At 32.9% G+C, this 27462-nt stretch overlaps 2 protein-coding genes across 4 annotated transcripts in view; one reads left to right on the forward strand and one right to left on the reverse strand.

Moving 5' to 3' along the window:
- LOC143073246 (uncharacterized) overlaps nt 1-3480 on the reverse strand; it is a 59313-nt gene extending 55833 nt beyond the window's left edge. For 2 of the 3 annotated variants that reach the window (XM_076248699.1, XM_076248657.1), the window contains exon 1: nt 3315-3480. In XM_076248699.1, coding sequence (XP_076104814.1) covers nt 3315-3380 — 66 coding nt within the window. In that variant the 5' untranslated portion in view covers nt 3381-3480. The remainder of the gene's footprint in view (nt 1-3314) is intronic. The other variant, XM_076248707.1, reaches the window with a different exon arrangement.
- A 14121-nt stretch (nt 3481-17601) lies between these two features.
- On the forward strand, nt 17602-26799 carry LOC143073209 (tubulin alpha-1A chain-like). The gene is made up of 3 exons (XM_076248574.1): nt 17602-17710; nt 18087-18309; nt 25580-26799. The coding sequence occupies exons 1-3, from the start codon at nt 17708-17710 to the stop codon at nt 26707-26709; spliced, it is 1356 nt and encodes a 451-aa protein (XP_076104689.1). The 5' UTR covers nt 17602-17707; the 3' UTR covers nt 26710-26799.
- The last annotated feature ends 663 nt before the right edge of the window (nt 26800-27462 follow it).

Here is a 27462-nt window from a genome sequence, read left to right on the forward strand (position 1 = left end):
TGACCCCATAACCCCTAAAATGAATCCAAACCTTCTATTTGTGGTTTTAAACATTGAGGTTTAATATCAGAGCAATTGAAATACTTGTACCATAGATGAAATACCCATCTATGCTTGTACACAAGTTATAATCCTGAAACTAGAAAAATGCTTGTTTTGGGACCCTTTTGGGTCTCTAATTCATAAACGGTTGGGACCATCATCCCCAAAATTGATCCCAACCTTCCTTTTGTGGTATTTTTCACCTTCAGTAAAAATTTCATAAAGATCTATTGACTTTAACTAAAGTTATTATCAGGAAACCAATGTGTCTTCGAACGATGCAGACGGAAAATTTTTGGGGTCGTATAAAAATTATGAAGTTATTTAATACGTTTGCAAAAACTGAACTTCCAGAGAACATTTTGAGAAAAAAGTGATTTTCTACCTTGTGAAGCAGCATCTCAAAGCCAAAGGTTTTCTTAATGTTTGCATATAATTACAGGAAATTGAATCTTCCTCCTTGCCAAGATAAGTTAATCATATCAAATTGTCTCAGTTTCATAATGAGCCATCTTACATCATAACATGTATATGAACATGTCCAAGTTTATGAAATGGGCTAAGAAATTTAGGAAAATACTCCCATTACCCCCAACCTGAAATTACTTGCACATTCTGACCTAAATGTTGACACCAGGGTGGACCCTACTTGTTTGAAAAAGTTGCAAAAATCAAAGCAGAAGGTTAAGTTCAGCAATCTCTCAAAACATTTTAATTGCTCAAGTTTATAAAATGGGCAGAGGATTTAAAAATAATGCTATCATTATCTCCAACCTGAAATTACTTGCACATTTTGACGAAAATGTCGACTCCAGGATGGACACTATTTGTTGCAAAAATCAAAGCAGGAGGCTAAAACCAAGCATTCTTCTAAAATTTTAATTGCTACTGAACATGTAAAATAAACATAAACATGTCAATCTATTAGACAAGTAATCCTAGACCTTTGAAGTTTCTCTTATTAAAAAAAATAACTGAAGTCACAGTAATTATCAATTCTCCTTATCTTTTTCATTCAAAGACAAACAAAAGATAAGATCTTTAAATGAGATCCGAAAACAACAAAATACCAACAAGTAAGTAAATTTGTAATGATATACATTGTACCAACATAAGAGGTCTCTATAAAGCCTAAATATTAATTATGTGAATCAGCAGAAAACAAAATCTATCTAACTATGGCTGTTAATTAAGTGTTTTGCAATATCATAATATTTCTTATTCTACATACATGTATATGTGTTTTTTGGTATATAACCTTTTTTATACGATACCAGCAAGTCAATTATCACAAGGTTGCATGTTCATTTTTATATACACTGTATATACAAAGTACTGTAAATTAGGATTCATTATTTGTTGGATATAAATTTTCCAGGATTTTGTTGGTACAATTGTACAAATAAAACAAAAATATAAAATGTCCGATGAATGACAATATTTAATATACGCCTGTTCACAGATTTCAACAAAACCACAAAATTCAGTACCCATGAACATGAAGTCTTCCTTCATACACAAAAATTGGTAACACAAAAATAAATGAAACCACAGTAAGTAATTAAATGCCAAAAATTTGATTTACCAATGACAATTGTGGCCAAGGTTGGTCAAACTTGACCGAGAAAGTTCAGTGGACAAGATTATTGTTAAATTAATGGACGACAATGAATGCCAAGTGATAAGAAAAGCACACTTGCTCCCAAAGTGCAAATATTGGCTAGAGGTATAGGGGGAGGGTTGAGATCTCACAAACATGTTTAACCCCGCTGCATTTTTGCGCCTGTCCCAAGTCAGGAGCCTTTGGCCTTTGTTAGTGTTGTATTATTTTAACTTTCAGTTTCTTGTGTACAATTTGGAGTTTAGTATGGTGTTCATTATCACTGAACTAGTATATATTTGTTTAAGGGCCAGCTGAAGGACGCCTCCGGGTGTGAGAATTTCTTGTTGCATTGAAGACCTGTTGGTGACCTTCTGATGTTGTCTGCTCTATGGTTGCGTTGTTGTCTCTTTGACACATTCCCCATTTCCATTCTCAATTTTATTGTAATTCTGACACCAAAATGGAACAACTTTGTTTCGAAAAATTTGCAATTCAACAGAATCAAAGCTGGAGGCACCTTTTAGCAATCTTCGAAAATTTTAATTGCTACTAAACATGTAAAAAAAAAACATAACCATGTCAATCTTCTCAACAAATAACCCTTTGAAGTTTCTCTTATTACAAATAATTTCAGGTTAGAGTAATTATTTATAAAATTGAAAATTATGATTAGATTTTTAAAATAAGTTCTTTCACGCCTTTTAAGCATGCATGTAAATAATAATTTTTAAAACAATTTAAAAACTCCATGTTCAAATCTTAAATGTGATCTAAGCCTAAAATTTTGTTGAAGGATTCTTAAGTTTCTTATTCTTGTATATATATCCTTTATACTACTACTATTACAGAATCACTGAGCGTGTTCAATGTTGTTTGCTATTCAATGCACACTTGTAACCAGGTCAAAAACAATAGAATCAACCAAATAGATATATCTCAATAAACATTAAACTTTAAGGCACACAATTCAATGGTTATGCTTTATTATGCCAATTTCATACATGTATGTCTGTAAAATTAATACAGCGTATGCATACTAAAATATGCACAATTTTATACTTTAATAAACAACACAATGAATGAAAATATAAAATGTTTCAATGACGAAAATTACTGCTTGATCATGTTGATGGCTCAACAAACATTGCCTTACAATAATTTAATAATACTAATATAAGAAAGTATAGTCTGAAAAAATGCAGATTTCAAAGGGACAACTTTTGCACATGTACCTAATTTTTTATTGAGCAAATAATTGAAATTGATACGAAATAATTTAAAGATCTTATATCTAGTCAAATCAAAATTGGCTTATGACCCAAATAGTATTAGAGGCAATGATTTCCAAATAGCTATTTTACTATTAAAAGCTTACATTAAAATATAGAACATATACATGATATATCATTTAAAGTCATTGTTTTCATATTTCTTAAAAGAAAATGAAACTTTACAATCTATTTGATTGCTTTTCCCCATTAATACTAGACGTATTTAGACTGTACGGTTAACAAAATAATTGTGATTTTAGACAAGGTTCAAGTATTATTTGAAAAAAAATATAATATTTAAAAGTCATTATACTATTCATTGTAATAGTGAGTCCGAAATGTGTTTTTGCAGAAGACACATTGTGGACTTTTTGCGATTTAGAGCTTAAGGTTCCTACCTCGGCCGAACTTGGCCTCATTTTGCCACCTTCGTTATAGGAGTTAAAAATCTCCTGTCTGCTCATGTCATAATGTCCACTGTCACATCCTCAAATCCTCTTTATTCTTATAGAAAAAATGCTAGCGACCTCCAAGCCGTGATTGTTTCCATGCATGTCACGTGTTTTCCGGTTTTTAAAAGAACTGCTACCCTGTATTCTTGAACCATTAACGACCTTTATTTTGAGAGAAAGAGACCAGTATAAACTGAATTTGGGGAGCGTTTCAAAACACCAATATTAATTACATCGGGAATGAAATCCCTGCGCCAAAATTCTTTAATCTTTAAATTATATCAGGGGCGGATCCAGCCATTTAAAAAAAAGGGGGGGGTTCCAATTACACGTCCCCATTCAAATGCATTGATCGTCCAAAAAAAAGGGGGGTCCAACCCCCGGAACCCCCCCTCTGGATCCGCGCCTGTATATGATTGAATGTTGCAAGCGGGGGATCTGTTTGTACGCACTTTTGTCTATGTTTTGAAGTTTCAGAGTGAATGAAGGATCGATTTAGCGACTAAATTAACAGGCTCAACACTGAAAAATGGGGGGGGGGGGGGGCTAGTAAAATATGTTTTCTCTCGATACTTCTGTCCAAATTTGGTTAAAAATCCTGGATGGTTTATGAATCTAATAAATGTTTTATGTCATGTTGAAGAAAAAGTCCATTTATAAGTATATTTTTTTTTCTTCAACATGACATATATATATATATATATATATATATATATAAGTGTCTAAGAATGTAACTTTAACACACTAATGAGTGTTATAAAATTAGTTGTTATATTTTATATATTATTCACGCAATATTTCGCTAAACAAATTAGCTTCATCGGGCGTGTGCATCTATCTAGGTGAAATCGGATGCATGACAAAAAAAATATCTTTGTAGCTTGACGTTTTTGTGTAAAAGTTTAAAATATTGATTGATGGGGTATATACAAGATATTTTTGCCGTTTATTGTACATAATAATTTTTAAATCTAAACAAATAGTTGTTTTAGTTAAATAGAATGAAATTCATGATTTATTCCTTTGGTTTTGGGTAGAACTGTTTTTCATCCCTCTCATTAAGTCCATCAGGTTCAAGAGTACGTAGCTGATGCATCCAGAACCTTTCTCTCTGTTTTCTCCTCTCGGAGTCCCAATTTTGATTTACCTCAATTATTTGAAAGGTGATATTATCAAAAGTATGTCCTGTTCTTAAGAGGTGTCTCGTAATTGGACAGTTTCTTCCTTTTGTATAGAACGACCGGTGATTGTTAAGTCTGATGTTGAATGTAGTTTCTGTTTCACCAACATACTGCAGCTTGCAAGTTCCACAAGTAAGAATATAAATACTATTTTCCGTTTTGCAATTAGATGTAACATAGATGTTGTATCGCTGCTTTGTTACTGTACTGCTAAAAGAGTGGTCAGTGTTGGCGGCTTTACAGCACTTACAATTGCTTCTACCGCATTGTTTGTAACACCCAAATTTAGAAGTTTCTTGTTTCTTTACTTTTGATGTCACAAGTATGTCTTTGAGATTTTTGGGTCTGCGATAGGCAATAACAGGAGGTGATGGGAAAATTTCTTTTAAGGAAGAGTCATTTTCGATAAGACGCCAGTGCTTTCGGATAGTAGATGAAATATTTGTCAAATCGGGATGGAAGGTTACAACAAACGGAATTCTATCTGCACGGGTCGTCTTATCTTTGTATTCCATGAGGCTAGCTCGATCTTTTTCTTGGGCTTTATCAAAAGCGTCTGTGATGTTTTTGACATTTTTGTATTCTTAGACACTTATATAATTTAATTTAGTAACTGCATCAGTTTATTTACAAACTGATCCACACCTAGATAGATTGAATGTTGATTGTTGCTATTTTTAGACACTATATATATATATATATATATATATATATATATATATATATATATATATATATATATATATATATATATAATAAAAACTATAACACAAATTCCCATACGTTTCGGCCATTACGGCCTTCTTCATTGGAATAAATTACATAAACGCGATAACAACATAAAAGACATCTTAGTGCACAAAAAGCATAATTTACTATTTTATAAACAAACTAATGGATGTGGACCATGTGGTAAAAATTGTGCATTATGCTCACATATAAATGAAACCAAGGTATTTTGTGACAACACCGGCAAAGAATGTACCATTCAGGGACAAATAAATTGTAAAACCGTAGGCGTGATATATGCGATTAATTGTACAAAATGTGAAAAAGTTATATATGTAGGACAAACGGGTGATACACTATATCAACGAATGCTATTGAACTTTTCAAAAATACGCACAAAAAAAACAGAAGATCCAGTAGCCAACCATTTCATTCAGAACAATCATTCAATGACAAATTTGAAAGTTACCGCCATAGAGAGAGTATTTGGGACAGAAATTTACAGAAAAACTATATATATATAAAGAAGCCTTTTGGATGAAAAAATTAAAAACTTTAGAACCTGAAGGACTCAACACAATGTATGAACGATAATAAATATATTTTTAAAAAAGCGAAAAACGCGGCAAATGAACGTCATAGAAGTTATTATAACGTAATGTATCCAAGCGATGTAATTGTTGTTTCAATGTTGTAATTTATTCCAATGAAGAAGGCCGTAATGGCCGAAACGTATGGGAATTTGTGTTATAGTTTTTATTATACAATCATTCAGAGACTTTACATATATATATATATATATATATATGTTACAGGGAATTTGTAAAATCAGACATTTTGTAAAATCACTGGACTAATCAGTGATTGTGCAGTTTCAGTGGTTTTGTAAAATCCCTGAAATTGTTATGGATTTTACAAAATCAATGAAAATAGAGCTGGGGATTTTGTAAAATCCCTGATTACAATAAAGTATAACATACTATTAGAAATGTGTTTTTCTTAATATAAAAATAGACCAAACGAATGACCACTGATGATTTGGAAATATATTTGTTTGATAAACACTATGAGCTAGATATAGTGTATAATGATAATGACTAAAAGGCATATAAACGGATATTTAGACCACTCTCATTGGCGGATCCTTTTTTTGGGCCGATCAATGCATTTGAATGGGGACATATAGTTGGACCCCCAACCCCTTTAAATGGCTATATCCGCCCCTGACTCTGAATTTGCTTATTTTTGCATGACAAGATTGGGTAACATCCCTACCACTATAAGCTATTGATATATGAATTTTCTTAACTATGCTGTACATGTCTTCAAGACATATATAATATTTTTAAAACGTCTTCATCTGATGAATACCGTTTTTTACATTTTTTTCAAATCTCCACATTGAAGAACTTCATACCTTCATTTATCAACAAAATATTTACTTCATTTGGATTAAAGGAGTTGAAAAAGTTTAGAAACTTATTCAAAGTTATACCACTTTGTGATAGAATACATTTGTCTGATAAATGACCAAAGTAGGTAAAACTTAATTTGTTTATTTTTGCTTGGTAAGAACCTATTCATAAACATGCTAGTACAAAACAAAGTATAATTATTAATTATTATTTTGTGATTATAAATGTTATTTTGTAGGCAGCAAATTAATAATACAAAACTTATTTGCTTTTTATATATCAATTTTCATGCAGCAATAAGATGCTCTTAATATTTGCCACTGGATCGCATACCCTACCCATTCAATTTCTTATACCTTACATATTTTCTACAGTAATTATACAGAAAAACTATAATAAACAGTAACTTTCTTTCAAACAAGGTAGTGATAAGAGTTTATTTTGTACGTCTTCTTTCTGTGGCTCATTAACAAAATATTCCAAAATGTTTATCATATTTTCCCTGGTTCCATATGTTGCACTTTAATTTTACCTCAATTATTTGAAGTAACGTTCGGGTGTATGTTTGCTCTTGATTTCAAGACATTTGTACCTGAGCCATTGTTCTACAGTATGTCAGTTGTTTTGTGAATGAAAACCGCTCACTCAATATTAAAATAAAAACTAGATTAACCTCAAAGTTATTGAGTGTTACTGTTGTAGTCTTTTTTTTCACAGAAATTCATAATAAAAATGATTGAATGTATTTTACAAATTCCGTGAATTTAATCAGTTAATCTGGATCTTAATTATTTTGAACAGGAATTTTGTAAAACACTAGTCAAAATCAGGGATTTTATAGAATCACTAATCAGTTCAGTGATTTACAAATTCCCTGAAATTTCAGTGATTTTACAAAATCCCTGATTTCACAAATTCCCTGTAACATATGATAAATGACTGGGGGCCCTCATGGGGTGTCCAAGTAATCATATAACCACAAATTGTTTACCGATATAATCATAATCATATAGGCTAATCAATTCTATTTTTTAAACAAGATAATAAAAAAATTAAAAAATAGTCCAAGAATTGAGATTATAAAAAAAAAATCAAATAATCATGAAATATTTTGTCACAGTGGTAATCACCATAAAACTGGACGACGACGACGGAATGTAGGGTCGCTATGTCTCGCTTTTGCGACAAAAGTCACAGGTTCGACAAAAATAGATTTGAACCGATCTTATACCATTCTGAAATGAGGAGTATTAATTTGCATCAACTTTTAAATTTCGAGATGACATTTGTAAAAATCGAATATCTGATAAAACCAGCAGATATTCGATTTATACAGATAAAAGTAAATTAAAGCATTGTCGAATTATTACTTCTTTTTCAATTTAGTTATTTTTATTCCTTCAAATGTTTGAACAATTTGACATTTGTCCATACTTACTGTTCATTTTGTGAGACATAGATGAATCAGACATATTCAAATGCTCATTTTTATAAAGATGGCTTTTAATTGTTGGCGTTTTCATAAATTTTCTCTCCCGAAATAATTCATCTGTTGTGACCGTTATGTGCATATTTTAATATATATTTATCTATGTGGACAATTTTACGTGCATAATGACATAAGATGCACGGTACTCAGGACAATTAGAGTACAGTGACGTATCATAATATGTGCATATAAAAATTAATGGGATTTTCTGGTTCTTGGGGTTGGTAGGTATAAAAATTTGACGGTCTGACGGGATTGCGACTACATAATGTGTGATCTTATACATCATGACAAGTTTAGTGCCCAGTCTGTGGACTGATAGTGTTAATGGAATAATGCACAGTGGTAGACCGTACCCAAATGGAATTGAAGGCATATATAAATCAACAAAATAGGTTTACAATATACATAAAAAAACGAACATAAAAGAACGGTCAATTTTATGTGTAAATTTTCGATAAAGTAATCTGCATTGGCTTGAGGTATAGGGGGAGGGTTGAGATCTCACAAAATATGTTTGACCCCGTCGCTTTTTTATGCGCCTGTCCCTAGTCGGGAGCTTCTGGTATTTGTTAATCGTGTATGTGTTTTATTTTTAATTTATGTTCATTTATATATGTTTGGGAGTTTAGTGTGACATCCATTTACACTGAACTAGAACACATTTTTGTTTATATAGGGGCCAGCTGAAGCCCGCCTCCAGATGCGGTATTTTCTCCCAGCTTTGAAGACCAATTGGCGACCTTCGTCTGCTTTCAAAAAATTAGTCAGGTTGTTGTCTCTTTCATTTACACATTGATTACCCATTTCCATTCTCAATTTTACTCGTATTATGGTACCTGTTATCAAAGACATATATGATATAGCATATATTACATACAGAGCAGCTAGCCTTTTGACCATTTCAAATCTTTGATATTGATTCAGCAGTGTGTGTGTCTCAGACTGAGCACAAGTACTCAGGATTAGGGCGGATAAGTGCCTGGTATGCTTGACTCTTGATGAGATAGTTTGATGTTTTAAAATATCGTTTTAGGAAGCCAAGAATTTTGTTACATTTTAGATGTTATATATCATATATTTCATTTATATGTCTGTCCCATTTTAGACTAGCTGGAAGTGTAATACCAAGGTATTTATAAGCAGATGATACAGATTCTAATGTGTGGTTGTAAAGGGTGCAATTATGTTTTATTTATATCCTTTCTGTGTGATGAACAGCCATCGAGATTCGACTATAGCCATGTTCCGACTTTGCTACTTCATCAATGCAAGATCAGCCTGAAGTTTGTTGTAGTCACTTTGGGATCTGATTTCCCTCTTTATTACTGTCGTCTGCAATTAACGATGTTTGCTGTACGATTTAGGTAGGGTTTTAAGACTGGACCTTAAGGCAGTACATTGAATCACCCCTGATGTGATTAGCCTAGGACAGTGTTGATATGACTTTCCATCCTTGACAACTGTTTGTGAGCGGTTTGAAAGGAATGCAGAGAACAAATGGAAGTTTTAACATTTGTACAGATATGAATGAGTTAAGCAAGAATTTGTATCCTACCCTTATTACAAAATTGTATCGAATCAGTACTGTAACTTAACATTGGTTAACGTTTACTCTTTTTTTAAGAATCGTTATTTTTTATCTCTATTTCTCAGTATGACTTTATCAGCTTCTACATTGTATATTTATGAACGAACTTCATATACCCTTTTCTGTCCATTCCAGAACTGTCTTGACCACAATTTGACAATATAGATCAAAGAAGGATAACTCAAAAGAGCTTAGTAAACCATTTGGGTCGGAAAATCCGCCACCCAAAAAATCATGAGTTGGGAGAGAAATACAAATCATGTGAATGACTCCGATCCAATCCTTCTATGCCCAAATGAGTTCATTGTCCCCTATTTTATATCTATACAAATCGTTCTATTTTACCTATGATGACCTCTTAAGGAGTTATTGCCCTTTATAGTAAATTTTAAACAATTTTCATATTTTTTGTAAATTTTTACAAAATATTTTCCAATGTAACTACTGGGCCATGTTCATTATAAATAGAGATAATTGTAAGCAGCAAGAATGTTCAGTAAAGTAAGATCTACAAACACATCACCAACACCAAAACGCAATTTTGTCATGAATCCAGTTGTATCCCATGTTTAATATGCACATAGACCAAGTTGAGCGACACAGGTTCTTTAGAGCCTCTAGTTTAGCATCCAGTTTAGTTTTGTTTTGTTCAAAATAACATAAGCAACATCGCTAATGAATTATTTGAACTAAGAAGTCTTGCAAGTGAATACTTCGTTGAATCCGTACTATTATGGTGACCTCCAATTTAACCCATTAGCTATAGAGATTTGGTAGGCACGTATAAAAGAGAGGAGAAACTGATAAGTCGAAAATAAACTGACAAAGCTATGGTTAAAAGGAAAACAAAAACAGACAAACAATAGCACCGGAACACAACATAGAAAATTGCAGACTAAGCAAAACGAACAACACCAAAAACCTGATCTCAGGTGCTCCTGAAGTGATAGCAGATCGTGCTCCATATGTGGCACCCGTCGAGTTGATCATGTTACTACACCCCCGTAACAAGTCTTATTCTGTTGAAAAGGGTACGGCATTGTAGTTACGACATTAGGAACATATCCGCTATCATCTGTGAAGATATCAACCAACTCGTGATGGCGTCCGTAAAATTTACGTATGTATTATTTCAACTTTACCATTTAGAACTCTTGGTTTGATAGCTTTCTTATGAGCAGCAACCCTCTATCAAAGAAATCATGATAGGAAATACAAGCTCGGAAATATGTTGGCGTTGCTGGATTGTTGCCACATAGAAATGAAAAATTCACAACTGGGAAGCTTAAATCATCTATTTCGTCGTCAAGTTTTGTTTTCAACCGACCCTCATTGTCTTTTTCTAGATGCAAGTTAAGATATGAGGTAAACTTAACTGTATCTGTTGTATCCTTTATTTCAAGTTCGGTAGTATAGATGCGTTTAAGATACTTGTAGTCATTACATTTTTAATTATTTAGTGAAAGAACATCATGTATATAGCGAAAAATGAAGTTAAAGGATACTGTGTACTTTCTTCCTAAGAAGTTTCTATATATATATATATATATATATATATATATATATATGTTTCAATGTTGTAATTTATTCCAATGAAGAAGGCCGTAATGGCCGAAACGTATGGGAATTTGTGTTATAGTTTTTATTATATATATATATATATATATATATATATATATATATATATATATATGTCGGCAGGAAGAGTGCCACAACTCCCATGGGAATTCCGATTATTTGTTGAAAAACACGTCCTCCAAAAATAACAAATATGTTGTCAATTAAGAATTCTAGGATTTGATAATGTCAGTTTCTGAGAATTTTTTTGTTTGAATCAGAATGATTTTTTACAAAGAAGTAGTTATCCCTTACTAAGGTAGTAATACAGGTCCTCAATGCTCTTCAACTTTGTTTGATAACTATTAGGAGGGCGGTTTCGCATTTTGGCCCCTGTGCGTTTTTTTCAAATATGAAAGTTATTGTGCAATAAAATTCATTTTTAACGACTGAGTATTAATTTAGCCTTCAAAGATGGTTTAGAAGAACATTAAGATTTTTTTATTTTCATGTTTTATGTGATATTTTTCTAATTTACTCTCCGTTTATTTTCAAAGCTAGACTGGCCATAGGGTCCAGAATATAATGTAATGTTTACAAACACTTTTTCTACCCGAAGTTTTAAATTTTGACACACTTTTACAAAAAATATGAGACAAAAGACATATGATTTCTAATAGATATATTGTAAACAGCTTTCGGTTGAAATTCTACTTCTGGCCAAATTTTTGGGGAAATATGTGACATTTTAATATAATTTCCTGCTACTTACAGCCGATTTTATTGAGTATGAATATCTTTGGTTACCTTGCTTTTTAGCTGAACCGTGTAGTCATTATTAGTTCAGGTATGCTACCCTCCTTTCGAAGTAGCCTAGTCCAATAGACGTATAGATTGGTTATCTTCTGGACTAGTCTAATCTTAAAGGAGGGTAGTTTATCTGACCTAACAATATATTCACAGTTTAGTTAACAAGCAAGCTAACCAAATATATGAAATCGCATGTAAGACGTGCAAGTAACTGTCTAAACTTGGCCATTCTTTTCAGGATACGAAGCAACATCATTTTTTTCAATTTGTCTTTTAGTTTGGAATGGGGAATACTTGTGTAAAGTGTTTAAAAGTCAAATGTTTGAGCACTATTGAAATATTTAAGAGACGTATATTGTATGTACTCTAAAAAAAATCGTTGTTTTTTTTTAGTATCTACAACTGATTCAGGCCACCTCTAGAATAGGTAGTTTCATAATAACTTTGAAGCCGGACTTTGATTTCTGATCAAATTGATGTTAATAATTTATAAAGAGGTTTCATGGAGCACTGATTGAAAGACCAATCAATATACCGTTGTGTGTAAGAACAGTTATGCAGTTAGGTACCCAATACAGTGTTGAATGATCCAGTTCTTCATCTTTGGTTGAAATTCCAAAAAAAACATAGGACAGACCCATGATTCTCCAGGATTTCCTCTTTGGTAAGATTCGTGGGGATATATGTTGAGTTTTCAAGTGAATTGTCAACACCTAATTCCTTTATCAAGCAGGTTACGTAATGTAATTAACAGAAAAAAACGATGTTGTTTGGGGCTTTATCTGCGGGGACGACGACATATTTGTCTTGGAGGAAGGACACGTGTTTTGCAACATTTGGGACCATAAAAATTGATATGGCATGGGTACATTATATTGATAGAACCATTCAGTTTCATAATTCTGATTTGTATTTAACCCAGTGCCTGGCATATTCCTCAACTGAATCCAGCAGTATTTTGAAATTGTGTTCCCAATTGATGGATTTAGGCTCACGATATTTCGGACCTTTGGATAACACATTTCGCAGGAAAGTGATATAGACAATGTTGAGGTCTTCGGTAGTGTACTTTCTAGTGTAAATAGCTCCAAAAATCCTTACCCAAAACTGTTAGTTGTGTTCTAAGGAACAATTTCGACATATACCTTTTTGAAATTTTGAAAGAGATATTGTAACTTTAACATACAAACCTGTAGAAAAATCAGGAGTATTTTTAGTCAGGACACACTGTCAAACATCCAAACATACTATCCACACTGATCTGTGTCCACACTTGTATATTATATTGACCAAGAGCAATATCGATGCATTTTATACATCAATTTGATAGGATCGAAAACATTCCAAAAAGATTTGAATCTGAAATAATTTGATTCTACGATAGAACCAATTTTTTAATATGATTTTGAGGCTTGGGGATTTTGAGAATTTGAAAATTATTGAACAGATGCATTTGAAATTTTGCAAAAGATTTTAAGGAGTTCGAAATACTAGCAATACACCCAATTTTATGGTGTATTGAGAATTTGGGAAGATTACCTTAGCAAGTTCGAGTTATTAAATGAAGAATGATTTCGTACTGGTGTAAAGTTTTAATTTAACAATAGCAGTCAACTCAGTAGTGCTTTATAAAGGCTGATAGTATCTTGTAGAATCATGGTCATCATGTCATCAAAATGGATTTAATTGGTAGAATCAATATTTTAACAACACTGGTCTAGGATATATTTTCATGAATCAGATTGGCTTTCGTGATAAAATTCCTAAAATTATCTTGATAGAATATTGAGTGATCAGTTAAGTACCTCGTTGTTTGGTTATATAGAAAAGTCATCTCTGGGACAATTTTAAGTGACATTTAAAAAGGACTTTGGATTAGAAAAATATCTGATCTGACTATCTGAACAGAATAGATCTACTGTAAATTTTAAAAGGACATCGAACTTACGTATTCCAATCGAGGGGTCGGTCGTTGGCAAGATCTAGGCATAGACCAGAGAGAATCTGTACTCTATCTCATGAATTTATTGGTGGTGAATTTCAAGTTTTATTTGTAAGTCAATATATGGTTCTGTTGTTAATTAAAGAGACCATTACTTGCCTAGATACTGTACAATTAATCCGCAATACATTAAAACGGAAGGATTGTTTTCCATATGTAATGTGAAAGTCAAAAACGACTTTCAATTTTGATTAAGAAAATTGCTTGTTTATATTCTAAAATATTTACAAATTGATGTTAATGAGCTTAAATACTGTAATTCGAAAAGACTGTCCTAGTGTGAACGGAAAGATTGCATATACTCATTGCTTCGGTCAATATTATACAAATATAGCCTTTGTATGAGGTCGATACAAGGATATATTGACCTGAAAGAAGTATATTGACCGAGGACGAAGTCCGAGGTCGATATACTTCTTTGGGTCGATATATCCTGTATTGACCTCATACAAAGGCTATATTTGTTATATTATTAATTTTCGACCATGTTTGTATCAAAATCGTCATTGAGGTTTGTTTGAACTTTTTAGATATTACATTGTCTCCTTGACAATAACAACATATTTCTTGGACATCTTATGTATTTGAAGATTTTTTTTCGTCAAATAATCGATCACAGATATCGTTTGTTTCAAAACGTTAAACAATATCCTGAAATTCATTACATGACGTCACAAAGTATATCGGTTTTTTAGATATTCTAAAAATAACCGTGCAATATGCTTTTTGCTATCCGCCGTTTTCTCTCTACCTTTGAAAATATAGTTTAACATGTGACTATCCTTGAACGAATCAAATTTGTTAAAATATACGAATTAATAATATTCCATTTTATAAAAGATGATAAAAGTGCGAACCATGGAAGGCTTGAACGGCGGACGATTATTAGAAAAGTCAAATTCAAAAAATATGGGCTCATGATATGGAAATTGAAATCAAGGAACATCAGATTTTTTATCTTTACATATTTTGTTAATACATGTTACTCGTGTTTTTTTAATGTTGGAAAAACGTCACTAAACCAGGTGACACTTGCTGACACAAGGAACGTCCATTTTTTTTTTTATATATTTACATGTTTTGTCAATATACTAATTAGTATTGTCATCTGATAAAGTCATGCCGATTATAAGATACACAGTTTTCTCTGCTTTCAAATCTTTCTGTTTGAACCCGTCGACCTGGAACTTATCAATTATTGGAAATATTAATTATTTGGAAAACAAAAGGTCCAGGCTATCCAGGAATGGGGTATTTTTTTATCAACAGCATTGTCCTATATTAGTTATTTTAGAAAGTCTTGCTGATTGCTGAATAAAGCTACAATAGGGAACAATTTGACAATGATTGACTTTAGTAGTGTCAGCCCTTTGATTATGACCCGTGTATATAGCAAAATCCTAAATACACCGTTTGGTGGTGCGCCTGTCAAATGCGGAACGTACAGATAAGGTAATAGCTAACAGGTGAATATACTATTGGTATCGGTATCGGATTAGACCCGGAACTTGTTAATTATTGGCAATATTAATTATGTGGAAAACAAAAGGGTCTGGAGTGGTGTAATTTTTAATCTACACCATTGTCCTATATTAGTTATATATAGAGTTGAATTCTTTGATTTGTCGTTTTTACCCGATGACGGCTGACAAATTGGACCTCGTAATTTTAGTATTATAGATGTTATCCTTTTTAAATCTCAAAATTGATATTCTTATAAAATTTATCTCTTTTTTTATCTTTTAATTTTTTTTTATATTCAATATTAAATCAATTTTAAATCAAGAGTATGTATTCTTTATAACCTTTTACAGGTCATTTACAGTTAAATGATATATAGATATAGGAAGCTGTGGTATGAGTGCCAATGAGACAACTCTCCATCTAAGTCACACTTTATAAAAGTAAACCATTATAGGTCAATGTACGGTCTTCAACACGGAGCCTAGGTTCACACCACTGTAAAGGGCCCCAAAAATTACTAGTGTAAAACCATTCAAACGGGATATGCTTAAATATAAGAAACGGACTTTGTTAAAACAACAATGCCCGCTATGTTTGTATATGGATGTCAGTCATTAAAGCCGATGGACAAACCAGGATGACACCCATTTAATTGACGGTATACCAATATCATCTTCTTTTTCAGTTACCAAATATGGTTATATCAATGAAATTGACTTAATAATTGTAACGTTATCTATGTTAAAAATTAGTGTCAAATATCTTTCACGGATATATAGTAGACGGATAAATATTAATTAAAAGATTGTTCCCGGATCCTATTAATTATTCAATTGCATTAATATGGTAATGCCAAATTGTGTACATTGAACTTGAATCTAAGTAATAGTATATGTTTACACTAATATATGTTACAAAACACATATGGGTCCAGCTCGTATACCGTACGAATATACGCATATATATGGTTCGGACCGTACATGTACCATCATCAAATACTCATATGGTCTATAAGATCTCCATTAGAAATTTTAATAAAACTACGAATGATCAAGCATTGGTTTAAGTTAGTTACTAGAAAGTCTTAAGACAAATGTCCTTTTTTGTTTAACTTTTAGCCCGACTGCCAAATATGATACACATATTCAATGATTAAAACAAGTTAATCAAATCAATTTTTGACAAGTGCAAAACTTGTATGGCACAACATTTGTTTTGTCACTGTAACAAATATGGCTGAATGTAACCATTAAATAGAACCATGGAAATATAATACTTCCATGATCAGTTCAAACAAAATTGGTTTGCAAGTCTACGGGAATCACTAAAAACATTAAATCATTGTTGAGTTACGGATATTTTAAAGTTTGAGGAATATTTTAGTATTTTGAATGACAGACAGATATCTTAATTTTAAAATTTCGAACTCTGCATATGAAATTTCCAATCGAAACTTGAAGATGTCAAAACTTAGAAAGAGAAAAAAGAAAGTATTTAATGTAGATGCCATTGGTGATGAATACCATTACATTTTTAATTGTTCAACTCTTTGATAACTGTAAAAAGAAAAACAATATCAGATTTCATTAAAAGAATACTTCTTATCATGTAGAATTTTCATGACTTCATGAATTCAAAAACATTTCCAAAACTAAATGAGTTATGTAAACTTATAAGGGAGGTCAATAACAAATTAAACTTTTCTTGGTTAACAATGGTAAATGCCTCAATTTATTTTCGTACATTACTTTATTTGTGTTATTGTTTTAAAATATGTATAATTAATTATAATATACCTTTGTAATTTGGTTTGTAAGAATACAGACAGTGATCTTATAATCTGTTAAACTGTTATAAACCATACATAATGAAAAGTATTACTGTCATTACAAAAAAATGTAAGTTGTTTATTATTATGTCATTCATTTTACGACTTGACTTGTGTTTGTAACATAGGGGATTATATGGGTGTATATATTCAAGTGAGTTCAAACTAGCTGACAAAATATACAGAGACTCACAACGACACGTTAACGTCTTCGTGAGTTCACTGAGAGATTTCATTGTAAATTTATTTTGACATTTATCTTCGTCAAACAAAATGGTATGTCTAAAGTAATTTTTTTTTTTATATATATTCTATATAATTATAAATTTAAGAATTAATTTTTGGTATGTTTTGAATTGTTTAAATCAAATAAATTTAGAATTTACTCAGTTTTGAACAAGATCATGGGAAACAAAGATGTTCTTAATAGATATTTTTTTCGGATTATTCTTTCATTGAAAAGTTAAACTCAGATCAGGCTTTTTAATCATCTTGTGTAAATCAAAATTGGCGTTAACATTTCACATTTGTATAAATGATCATTGCCAAATAAAATTTATTTTTTATTTTTTGAAAAATGATAGTGAAAATATGCGTATTACTTTCCTTTTTTTGATCATTATTGAACATATTATATGTTACTTTTTTATAGAGGGAATGCATTTCAGTCCACGTCGGACAGGCCGGAGTTCAGACCGGAAATGCCTGCTGGGAACTGTACTGTTTGGAGCACGGTATCCAGCCTGATGGTCAGATGCCCTCAGACAAGACCATTGGAGGCGGTGACGACTCCTTCAACACCTTCTTCAGTGAGACCGGATCTGGTAAACACGTACCCAGGGCTGTCTTTGCTGATCTGGAACCTACTGTAGTCGGTAAGTGAATAACAATTCTAATTCTATACGTTTAAGGATTCCATTTTTTATGTACGATAATTTCATTACTCGTAGATTGTGAACAACAGAATATATTGTTATGATATTGTAATTATTATGTTTATTTATGTTGGCCTATTTGTGTTGTATGGCCTGATAGTTGTTTACCAAATAATCTTATAATTGTGCAGTTTAGGAATCACTGGAACAATCACAGAATGATTGGAACTTTCTAGAATGATCCTTATAAAAGATGCGTAATTTAAACTTCTACGTTATTCCAGAAACTTCCGTTGTAACTTTCCAGGATTTTCCACAATGTTCCATTATAGAGTGTTCCAGAATTTTCCATGACAACACTATATATACAGACACTAAAGTTAAACACTCATAATTAAACTTGGACATAGACATTGATAGACATTAGTATTCACAGCATTTGGATTGACACTTTTATTCTACAAACAACATCATACTGGATTGTGACATATTAGTAGTGAACGTAATATTCAAATTGGATTCCGAAAGATTTCCGGATACAGATAAAGATAACAGATTGGACTCATATTTTGACAGTTAAGTTAACAGTAATATTTGTGTAATACCTTTTGTAAACTTTGGTATATTAAATGTTGTTAAATTTAACTATTGATTTGTGTCTTTTGTTGGCTACAATTTAAAGGCGATTTCTGGCCGTAACAGAAATTGGGGGCTCGTCCGGGATACTGAATTGTCTTATTCAAAATTTGTTTAGTATTTGTATTATAACTAGCCAACAAAATTCTACAAAATGGCATTTGATGCTGGTAAATTTTTGAAAACGCCAGACCTGGAGAGTTTTGATAATTTAAAGAAAGAGGAATTAGTGTTGCTTGCTAAACATCTGAAATTAAATTTTAAAGTATCTATGAGAAAACAAATTATAAAAAATTTGGTTATAGACAAATTAGTTGACGCAGAAATTTTAGGTGAAGAGGCTCTTGAACTTAAGGTCGAAAATGTAGATGCCTTTAAATTAAAACAGCTTGAATTAGAACATGAACTTAAATTAAAAGAACTGGAAATGAAGGAGATGGAGAAAATAAAAGTAAAAGAACTTGAAATGAAGGAAAGATTGGAAATGGATAAAAAGGAAAAAGAAGATGAATTTAAATTAAAAGAACTTGAAATGAAGTTAAAAGAACTTGAAATGAAGGAAAGGCTAGAGATGGAGAAAATGAAAATTGAAATGGTCAAGGAAGAAAGCAACACTAAAGTCCAGTCCAAATCAGATTATTTTGATGCAGCAAAAAATATACGTTTGGTTCCGAAATTTTGTGAAAAAACAGTTGATAAATATTTTCCACAGTTTGAGAAAATTGCAAATAATTTGAAATGGCCGAAACCATATTGGACTACGATGCTGCAAAGTGTTTTTGAGGGTAAGGCCGCTGAAATTTATTCCGCACTTCCATCAGAAAAAAGTTCTGATTATGATATGGTAAAACAGGAGGTTTTGAAAGCTTATGAACTAGTACCAGAAGCATATAGACAGAAATTTAGATCTTATAAAAAGTTTGATTCACAAACATATGTGGAATTTGCTCGGGAAAAAGAAGATCTATTTGATAAATGGCTTACTTCAAAGAAAACAGATAACAATTTTGATAACCTAAGACAATTGATTTTATTAGAAGAGTTCAAACAATGTGTTCATTTAGACTTAAAAACACATTTAGACGACAAAACTGTTGGGACAATACATGATGCAGCTGTAATTTCAGATAATTATACCCTTTCACATAAAAGAAGTTTCAAGGGTCAAAATGGTAATACTCCAAGTGGAAATTACAAAAACCAAAGCACTGAGCGTACTGATAGTAAGCCTGTTCCACAGAATAAGAGTCAGTCCAGTTATAATATGTCTAGTCCAAAATTTGATACTTTTGAGAAGAAGTCACTGACTTGTGCTTATTGCAAGAAGATTGGTCACCTGATGGCTGATTGTTTTAGACTCCAGAAGAAGAATGAACGAGATAATAAGCCGAAGACCAGTGCTTGTACGACACCTTATATTACCAGTACATTGGAATGCCCTGCGCGTCAGGCTTTTAAGTCCAGTTTTTGTGATTACATGGAGGAATACAAACCCTTTATGTCTGATGGGTTTGTTTCTATTGTTGATGATACCACTCTTCAGCCTATTAAGATTTTACGGGACACTGGAGCTTCTCAGACTTTATTGTTAGAAGGTGTGTTGCCTTTGTCCGAGAATACTTCTGTTGGTGCCTCCGTTTTGTTACAAGGTGTAGAGTTAGGTTGTATAGATGTTCCTCTCCATCGTATTTATCTGAAGTCAGATTTGATAACTGGACTAGTTGTTGTAGGTGTTCGTCCTAATCTCCCTGTTGAGGGTGTTACCTTATTGCTAGGAAATGATCTAGCTAGGAACAAAGTGGTTGCTGAACCAATTGTTACCAGTGAACCGGTGGTGGATGTTAAATTACCTGAAGATGCTGAATTGTATCCAGCTTGTGTTGTAACTAGGGCGATGGCTAGAAAACAACAAGATGAGGATTTGCAAGAAAACCAGTTTGATTATATGGACCTTTCTGACACTTTCCTAGCCGACATTGAAGGTCCTGGTAGCTCCGAAAAGGCCATAATAAGACCACCTAATGTTAACAAGAATGTAATTATGCCATGGCCAGACGTAAACAGCCATTCATTAAACAGAAAGAACCTTTTGGAAGAACAAAATAAAGACCCTGAGGTTCTTCAGCTCTGCAAGAGGGCCCAACCACAGGAGGAAGCAGACAAAGTGGCTGAATGCTATTTCCATCAAGACGGCATTTTAATGAGGAAGTGGAGGCCTCCTGATGCTACCCTAGAGGAGGAATGGAGAGTGGTATACCAAGTGGTGGTGCCTAAAGTTTATAGGCAAGAAATTATTGGTCTTGCCCATGACACACCCTTGGCTGGACACTTAGGTATAAGGAAGACTTGCCTTAAGATCTTGCAGCATTTTTACTGGCCTAAACTTAGAAATGATGTTGCAGAATACTGCAAATCATGTCATATATGCCAGGTTGTTGGTAAACCTAACCAGAAAATACCACCAGCACCACTTCTGCCTATTCCAGCCTTTGACGAACCCTTCAGCAGAGTTCTAATTGACTGCGTTGGACCTTTACCAAAGACCAAAACTGGAAATGCGTATTTATTGACAATCATGTGTACATCCACACGCTTTCCTGAGGCTATTCCGCTAAGAAATATCAAGACACCTACTATTGTCAAAGCTCTTATCAAATTTTTCACGTTAGTAGGACTTCCTAAGTCTATACAGTCCGACCAGGGATCAAATTTCATGTCAGGTCTATTTCAGCAAGTCGTGTACCAGTTAGGGATTGCTCAGTATAGATCAAGTGCGTACCATCCAGAATCTCAAGGTGCCTTAGAACGTTTTCATCAAACATTGAAGAACATGATTAGAACTTTTTGTCTTCAATTTGACAGAGACTGGGATGATGGAGTTCACTTTCTACTTTTTGCAGTCCGAGAGGCTGTTCAAGAATCCCTTGGATTTAGTCCCTTTGAGTTGGTATTTGGTCATACTGTAAGGGGACCGTTAAAATTGATTAAGGAAAAGTGGCTTACTGAACATACTGACTTGAATCTTTTAGACTATGTATCTAGATTTAAAGAAAAATTGTATACTGCTTGTCAAATTGCTCAGAAAAACTTAAAAAATGTACAGAGCAAGATGAAAATTTGGTATGATAAAGATTCCAGGGATAGAGTTTTTGAGCCTGGTGATAGGGTACTTGTATTTTTGCCAGTCCCTGGACATCCTTTACAGGCTAAATATTGTGGTCCTTATACAATAGAGAGTAAAATTAATGATTTGAATTATATTGTAAAAACTCCAGGTCGGCGCAAACAAAATAGAGTGTGTCATATTAATATGTTAAAACCATATTTTGAGCGTACTAATGTACTATGTGATAGTAAACCAGTTGCCACTTTAGGCATGGTTAAATTTGAGAACAATCATGACAAACCAGATGTAATTGAACCAACTTTTAGTTGTAAAAATATGGAAGAGACAGTTAGATTGAAAAATTCAGAAATTTTGTCAAATTTAGATTCAAAACTTGCACATCTGTCTTTTGATCGTAGAGAAGAAATAAAAACTTTGGTATTTTCTTTTAAAAATCTTTTTCCAGATGTGCCAAACAAAACCACTGCTGTTTGTCGTGATGTTGATGTCGGAGATGCTTCTCCAATTAAGCAACATCCTTACAGGCTCAATCCACTCAAACTTGAAGTTATGAGAAAAGAAATTAAATATATGCTTGACAATGATATTATTGAGCCGAGTAACAGTGAATGGAGCTCTCCTTGTCTCCTTGTGCCAAAACCAGATAAAACTTTTCGTTTCGTGACTGATTTCAGAAAAGTAAATTCAGTCTCAAAATCGGATTCCTATCCGATTCCAAGGATAGACGATTGTATTGACAATATTGGTCAAGCAAAATTTGTGAGCAAATTTGATTTATTGAAAGGTTATTGGCAAGTTCCATTGACACAGAGAGCTCGTGAAATATCAGCTTTTGTTACACCAGATGGCTTATTTCAATATACTGTAATGCCATTTGGCATGAAAAGTGCTCCAGCTACATTTCAAAGAATGATCAATAATGTTATAAAAGATTTAGACTGTTGTTATGCTTATATTGATGATCTTATTGTATGTAGTGATAGCTGGGAACAACATTTAACACATTTGTATGATACTTTGATAGATTGTCACATTCAAATTTGACTGTTAATCTTGGTAAAAGTGAATTTTGTCAGGCCACTGTTGATTATTTAGGGCATACAGTTGGCCAAGGTCAAGTAAAACCTATTATGGCTAAAGTGGAAGCTATTTCCAAATTTCCACCTCCTACAAATAGAAAACAACTTATGAGATATTTAGGCATGATAGGATTTTACAGGAAATTCTGTTCAAATTTTGCTACTGTTGTTCAACCATTGACTCATCTTTTACGAAAAGATTCTAAATTTATCTGGAGTGAAAATTGTCAAAAAGCTTTTGAAAATAGCAAATCACTTTTAATTAATAGTCCAGTTCTGATTACTCCAGACTTTGAAAAACAATTTAAACTTGCCGTTGATGCAAGCGATGTAGGAATAGGAGCTGTTTTATATCAAGAGACAGATGATAATGTTGAAAAACCTATATCATATTTTTCTAAGAAATTAGATAAACATCAGAAAAATTATTCAACTATTGAAAAAGAGTGTTTTGCAATGTTGTCAGCACTTCAACATTTTGATGTATATTTGAATCCCACTGTATATCCTATTCTTGTTTATACTGATCATAATCCTCTCACCTTCATGCATAAAATGAGAAACAAGAATCAGAGGTTGACTAGGTGGAGTTTATTGTTACAGGAATATGATGTAATTGTAAAACATATTAAGGGTAAAGATAATGTAATAGCTGATGCTTTATCTAGAGCTTATTAAATCACTTTGTATATATTATGTATTTTTGTTCATATTATTCATGATAAGTTTTTGTTACACTAAAACTTCTTTTAAGGGGGGAGGTGTTATGATATTGTAATTATTATGTTTATTTATGTTGGCCTATTTGTGTTGTATGGCCTGATAGTTGTTTACCAAATAATCTTATAATTGTGCAGTTTAGGAATCACTGGAACAATCACAGAATGATTGGAACTTTCTAGAATGATCCTTATAAAAGATGCGTAATTTAAACTTCTACGTTATTCCAGAAACTTCCGTTGTAACTTTCCAGGATTTTCCACAATGTTCCATTATAGAGTGTTCCAGAATTTTCCATGACAACACTATATATACAGACACTAAAGTTAAACACTCATAATTAAACTTGGACATAGACATTGATAGACATTAGTATTCACAGCATTTGGATTGACACTTTTATTCTACAAACAACATCATACTGGATTGTGACATATTAGTAGTGAACGTAATATTCAAATTGGATTCCGAAAGATTTCCGGATACAGATAAAGATAACAGATTGGACTCATATTTTGACAGTTAAGTTAACAGTAATATTTGTGTAATACCTTTTGTAAACTTTTGTATATTAAATGTTGTTAAATTTAACTATTGATTTGTGTCTTTTGTTGGCTACAATTTAAAGGCGATTTCTGGCCGTAACAATATATAAATGTAAATAGTATGTAATGAAAGAAAAACTGATTGTTTGCTTATGTAGTTACAGCAATGTAGCGGGAACGTTCTTTCTTTTTTGAATATATTGATAGTACAGCATTCGATAAAAGAACTACGTAAAAGACACTGTTTTATCTGAATAAACTTTTTGGTTTACATTGTCAACGTATATTTGTTCCGCCTAATAAAGTTCCACTGGAAACTTTTGTTAAATAAAAATGTCATTATGTCTGTTACTGTTGGAACAAATATTCTATGCCATTTATTCCGTTAGAAACATATACTGTAATATTTATTTTAGTGGAAATGATATTTCCGAATATTTTCCATATGGAGAAACATCTGACAACATCCATTGCCCTAAGCTTCTAAACAGTATTGATATAAGGGGAAGCAACCATTCAATTTTCACGGAATATGATGGTTGGATTAAAATCATTCACTTAGTTGAAAACGACAATATGTTGAAAACAATCACTGACTAGAACCTCCTCACAAGGTCACCGTTTAAGGGAGCAACCAATTAACTCCAAAGGGAGGGGAGTATGGTTTTTTGTCTGAGTCAGATTATTTTTTTTTTATTTTTCGACGCTATCAATCAAATTTGTTTTTTTTTCTTCAGTATTGCACACTACAAGGTATGTGGGAAATATGCCATCTGCTTTCCCAAATAATTGTTATCACCATATTGGGGATCAGAATATTTCTTTTTTGACCCATCTCCCACGAAGTTAAATGGTTATTCCCTAAATGCCTAGAAAACTATTGAAGCATCCAAAATTAAAGAAATAACATAACATTGTTTTTGAAGAAAAATAATCCACCTAAAGTTAACCGTTGGTAGCTTAAGATGTTGAAATGTGCACTGTACGGTATGACAAAAAATGCGATTTGTAAGTATTTAAATCACGGTTTCAATCCCATGTTGAAATTTTAATAATTTGGCCATGCAAGACTTTTTTTTTAAATCTGCAAAATTTGCATTTTGCTGATATTACAGGCTTGTCATTTACATATGTAGTTTACAATATATGACTTTCTCTTTTAGATGAGATCAGAACTGGTACTTATCGTCAACTCTTCCACCCAGAACAACTTATTACAGCCAAGGAGGATGCTGCAAACAATTACGCCAGAGGTCATTACACAGTCGGAAAGCAAATTGTCGATCAAGTTTTGGACAGAATCCGTAAATTGGCTGATCAATGTACTGGTCTCCAGGGGTTCCTAATCTTCCACAGTTTCGGAGGTGGAACCGGATCAGGATTTACATCACTACTCATGGAACGTCTCAGTGTTGATTACGGAAAGAAATCAAAACTTGAATTCGCCGTCTACCCAGCACCTCAAGTTTCCACTGCCGTCGTAGAACCATACAACGCCGTCTTGACCACTCACACAACTCTTGAACACTCCGATTGTGCTTTCTTGGTAGACAACGAAGCCATCTACGATATCTGCAGACGTAACTTGGACATTGAGAGACCAACATACACAAACCTTAACCGTCTTATCGGCCAGATCGTCAGTTCAATTACTGCTTCCCTTAGATTCGACGGTGCTTTAAACGTAGACTTGGCCGAGTTCCAGACCAACTTGGTACCATACCCACGTATCCATTTCCCTTTGGCTACATACGCACCAGTTATTTCTGCTGAAAAAGCTCATCATGAACAATTATCTGTAGCCGAAATTACAAACGCAGTGTTTGAACCAGCAAATCAGATGGTCAAATGCGATCCAAGACACGGCAAATACATGGCTTGCTGTATGTTGTACAGAGGTGATGTTGTCCCTAAAGATGTCAATGCCGCTATTGCTACCATCAAGACAAAGCGAACCATCCAGTTCGTCGACTGGTGTCCAACTGGTTTCAAAGTTGGCATCAATTACCAACCATCAACTGTTGTACCAGGAGGTGACTTGGCTAAGGTACAGAGAGCAGTATGTATGTTGAGTAACACCACTGCCATTGCTGAGGCATGGGCTCGTCTTGACCACAAGTTCGACTTGATGTACGCCAAGCGTGCTTTCGTCCATTGGTACGTCGGAGAAGGTATGGAAGAAGGAGAATTCTCAGAGGCCCGGGAAGATATGGCTGCTCTAGAGAAGGACTACGAAGAAGTCGGTGTAGATTCAGTTGATGAAGAGGGAGAAGAAGAAGCGGAAGAATATTAAGTGCATTATTCAGAAACAAGCAATAAACAATATATATATACTAATGTATACAATGTATACGAAATATAGCAATTAAATATGTCACATCAATTAGGTAGTAGTTTTATTTGTCATTTTAAAGGACGAACAACTTGATTTAATAAAAAAAAAAAAAATGCAATCCACATAGAATATTCCCGTTTATCATAATGTTTTCGGCTTTTCTATTACACATCTTATGCCTTATGCATATACGACAAAGGGAGATAAATGTTAGATCATTTTGCTAAACACAAGTCAAAGCGGAGGTCTTCTATGTAAGTGATATATTGTCAGGATATCCAGTATATGTTTCGTTATGCTTCATGTTTTCAATGTTTTATGTAAAATGAACGTTTGTTTAGTATATTCAGTTTTTGTTGTTGATCTGATATAGATATAAGAAGACGTCGCAATGAGACAACTCTATTTGTAAAAGTAAACCACCATAGGTCAAGAGTATCACTTATCTTTTGTGACAATAAAGATATCATTATGTTATGTACATCTTTGCTATCGAGGGCATCGAGTACTTTATCACCAACTGTTTTTCTAAGTGTTGATGTTTTTCTTACGCCTACTCCTCGCGGTTCTCGAGTTGTTTTGTGTGGCTGGTCAATTTAGATTCACGGCATATCAAATTAAGTTTATATAACGGAAGTTCCCGACCTTGTGTTATATAAAGGTATATTGGAATTTTTTTCAGAGACAAGTGCCTGTGTTCTTATCTTTTAA

This window comes from Mytilus galloprovincialis, chromosome 1 (assembly GCF_965363235.1).
Source record: "Mytilus galloprovincialis chromosome 1, xbMytGall1.hap1.1, whole genome shotgun sequence".
Taxonomy (NCBI): Eukaryota; Metazoa; Mollusca; class Bivalvia; order Mytilida; family Mytilidae; genus Mytilus; species Mytilus galloprovincialis.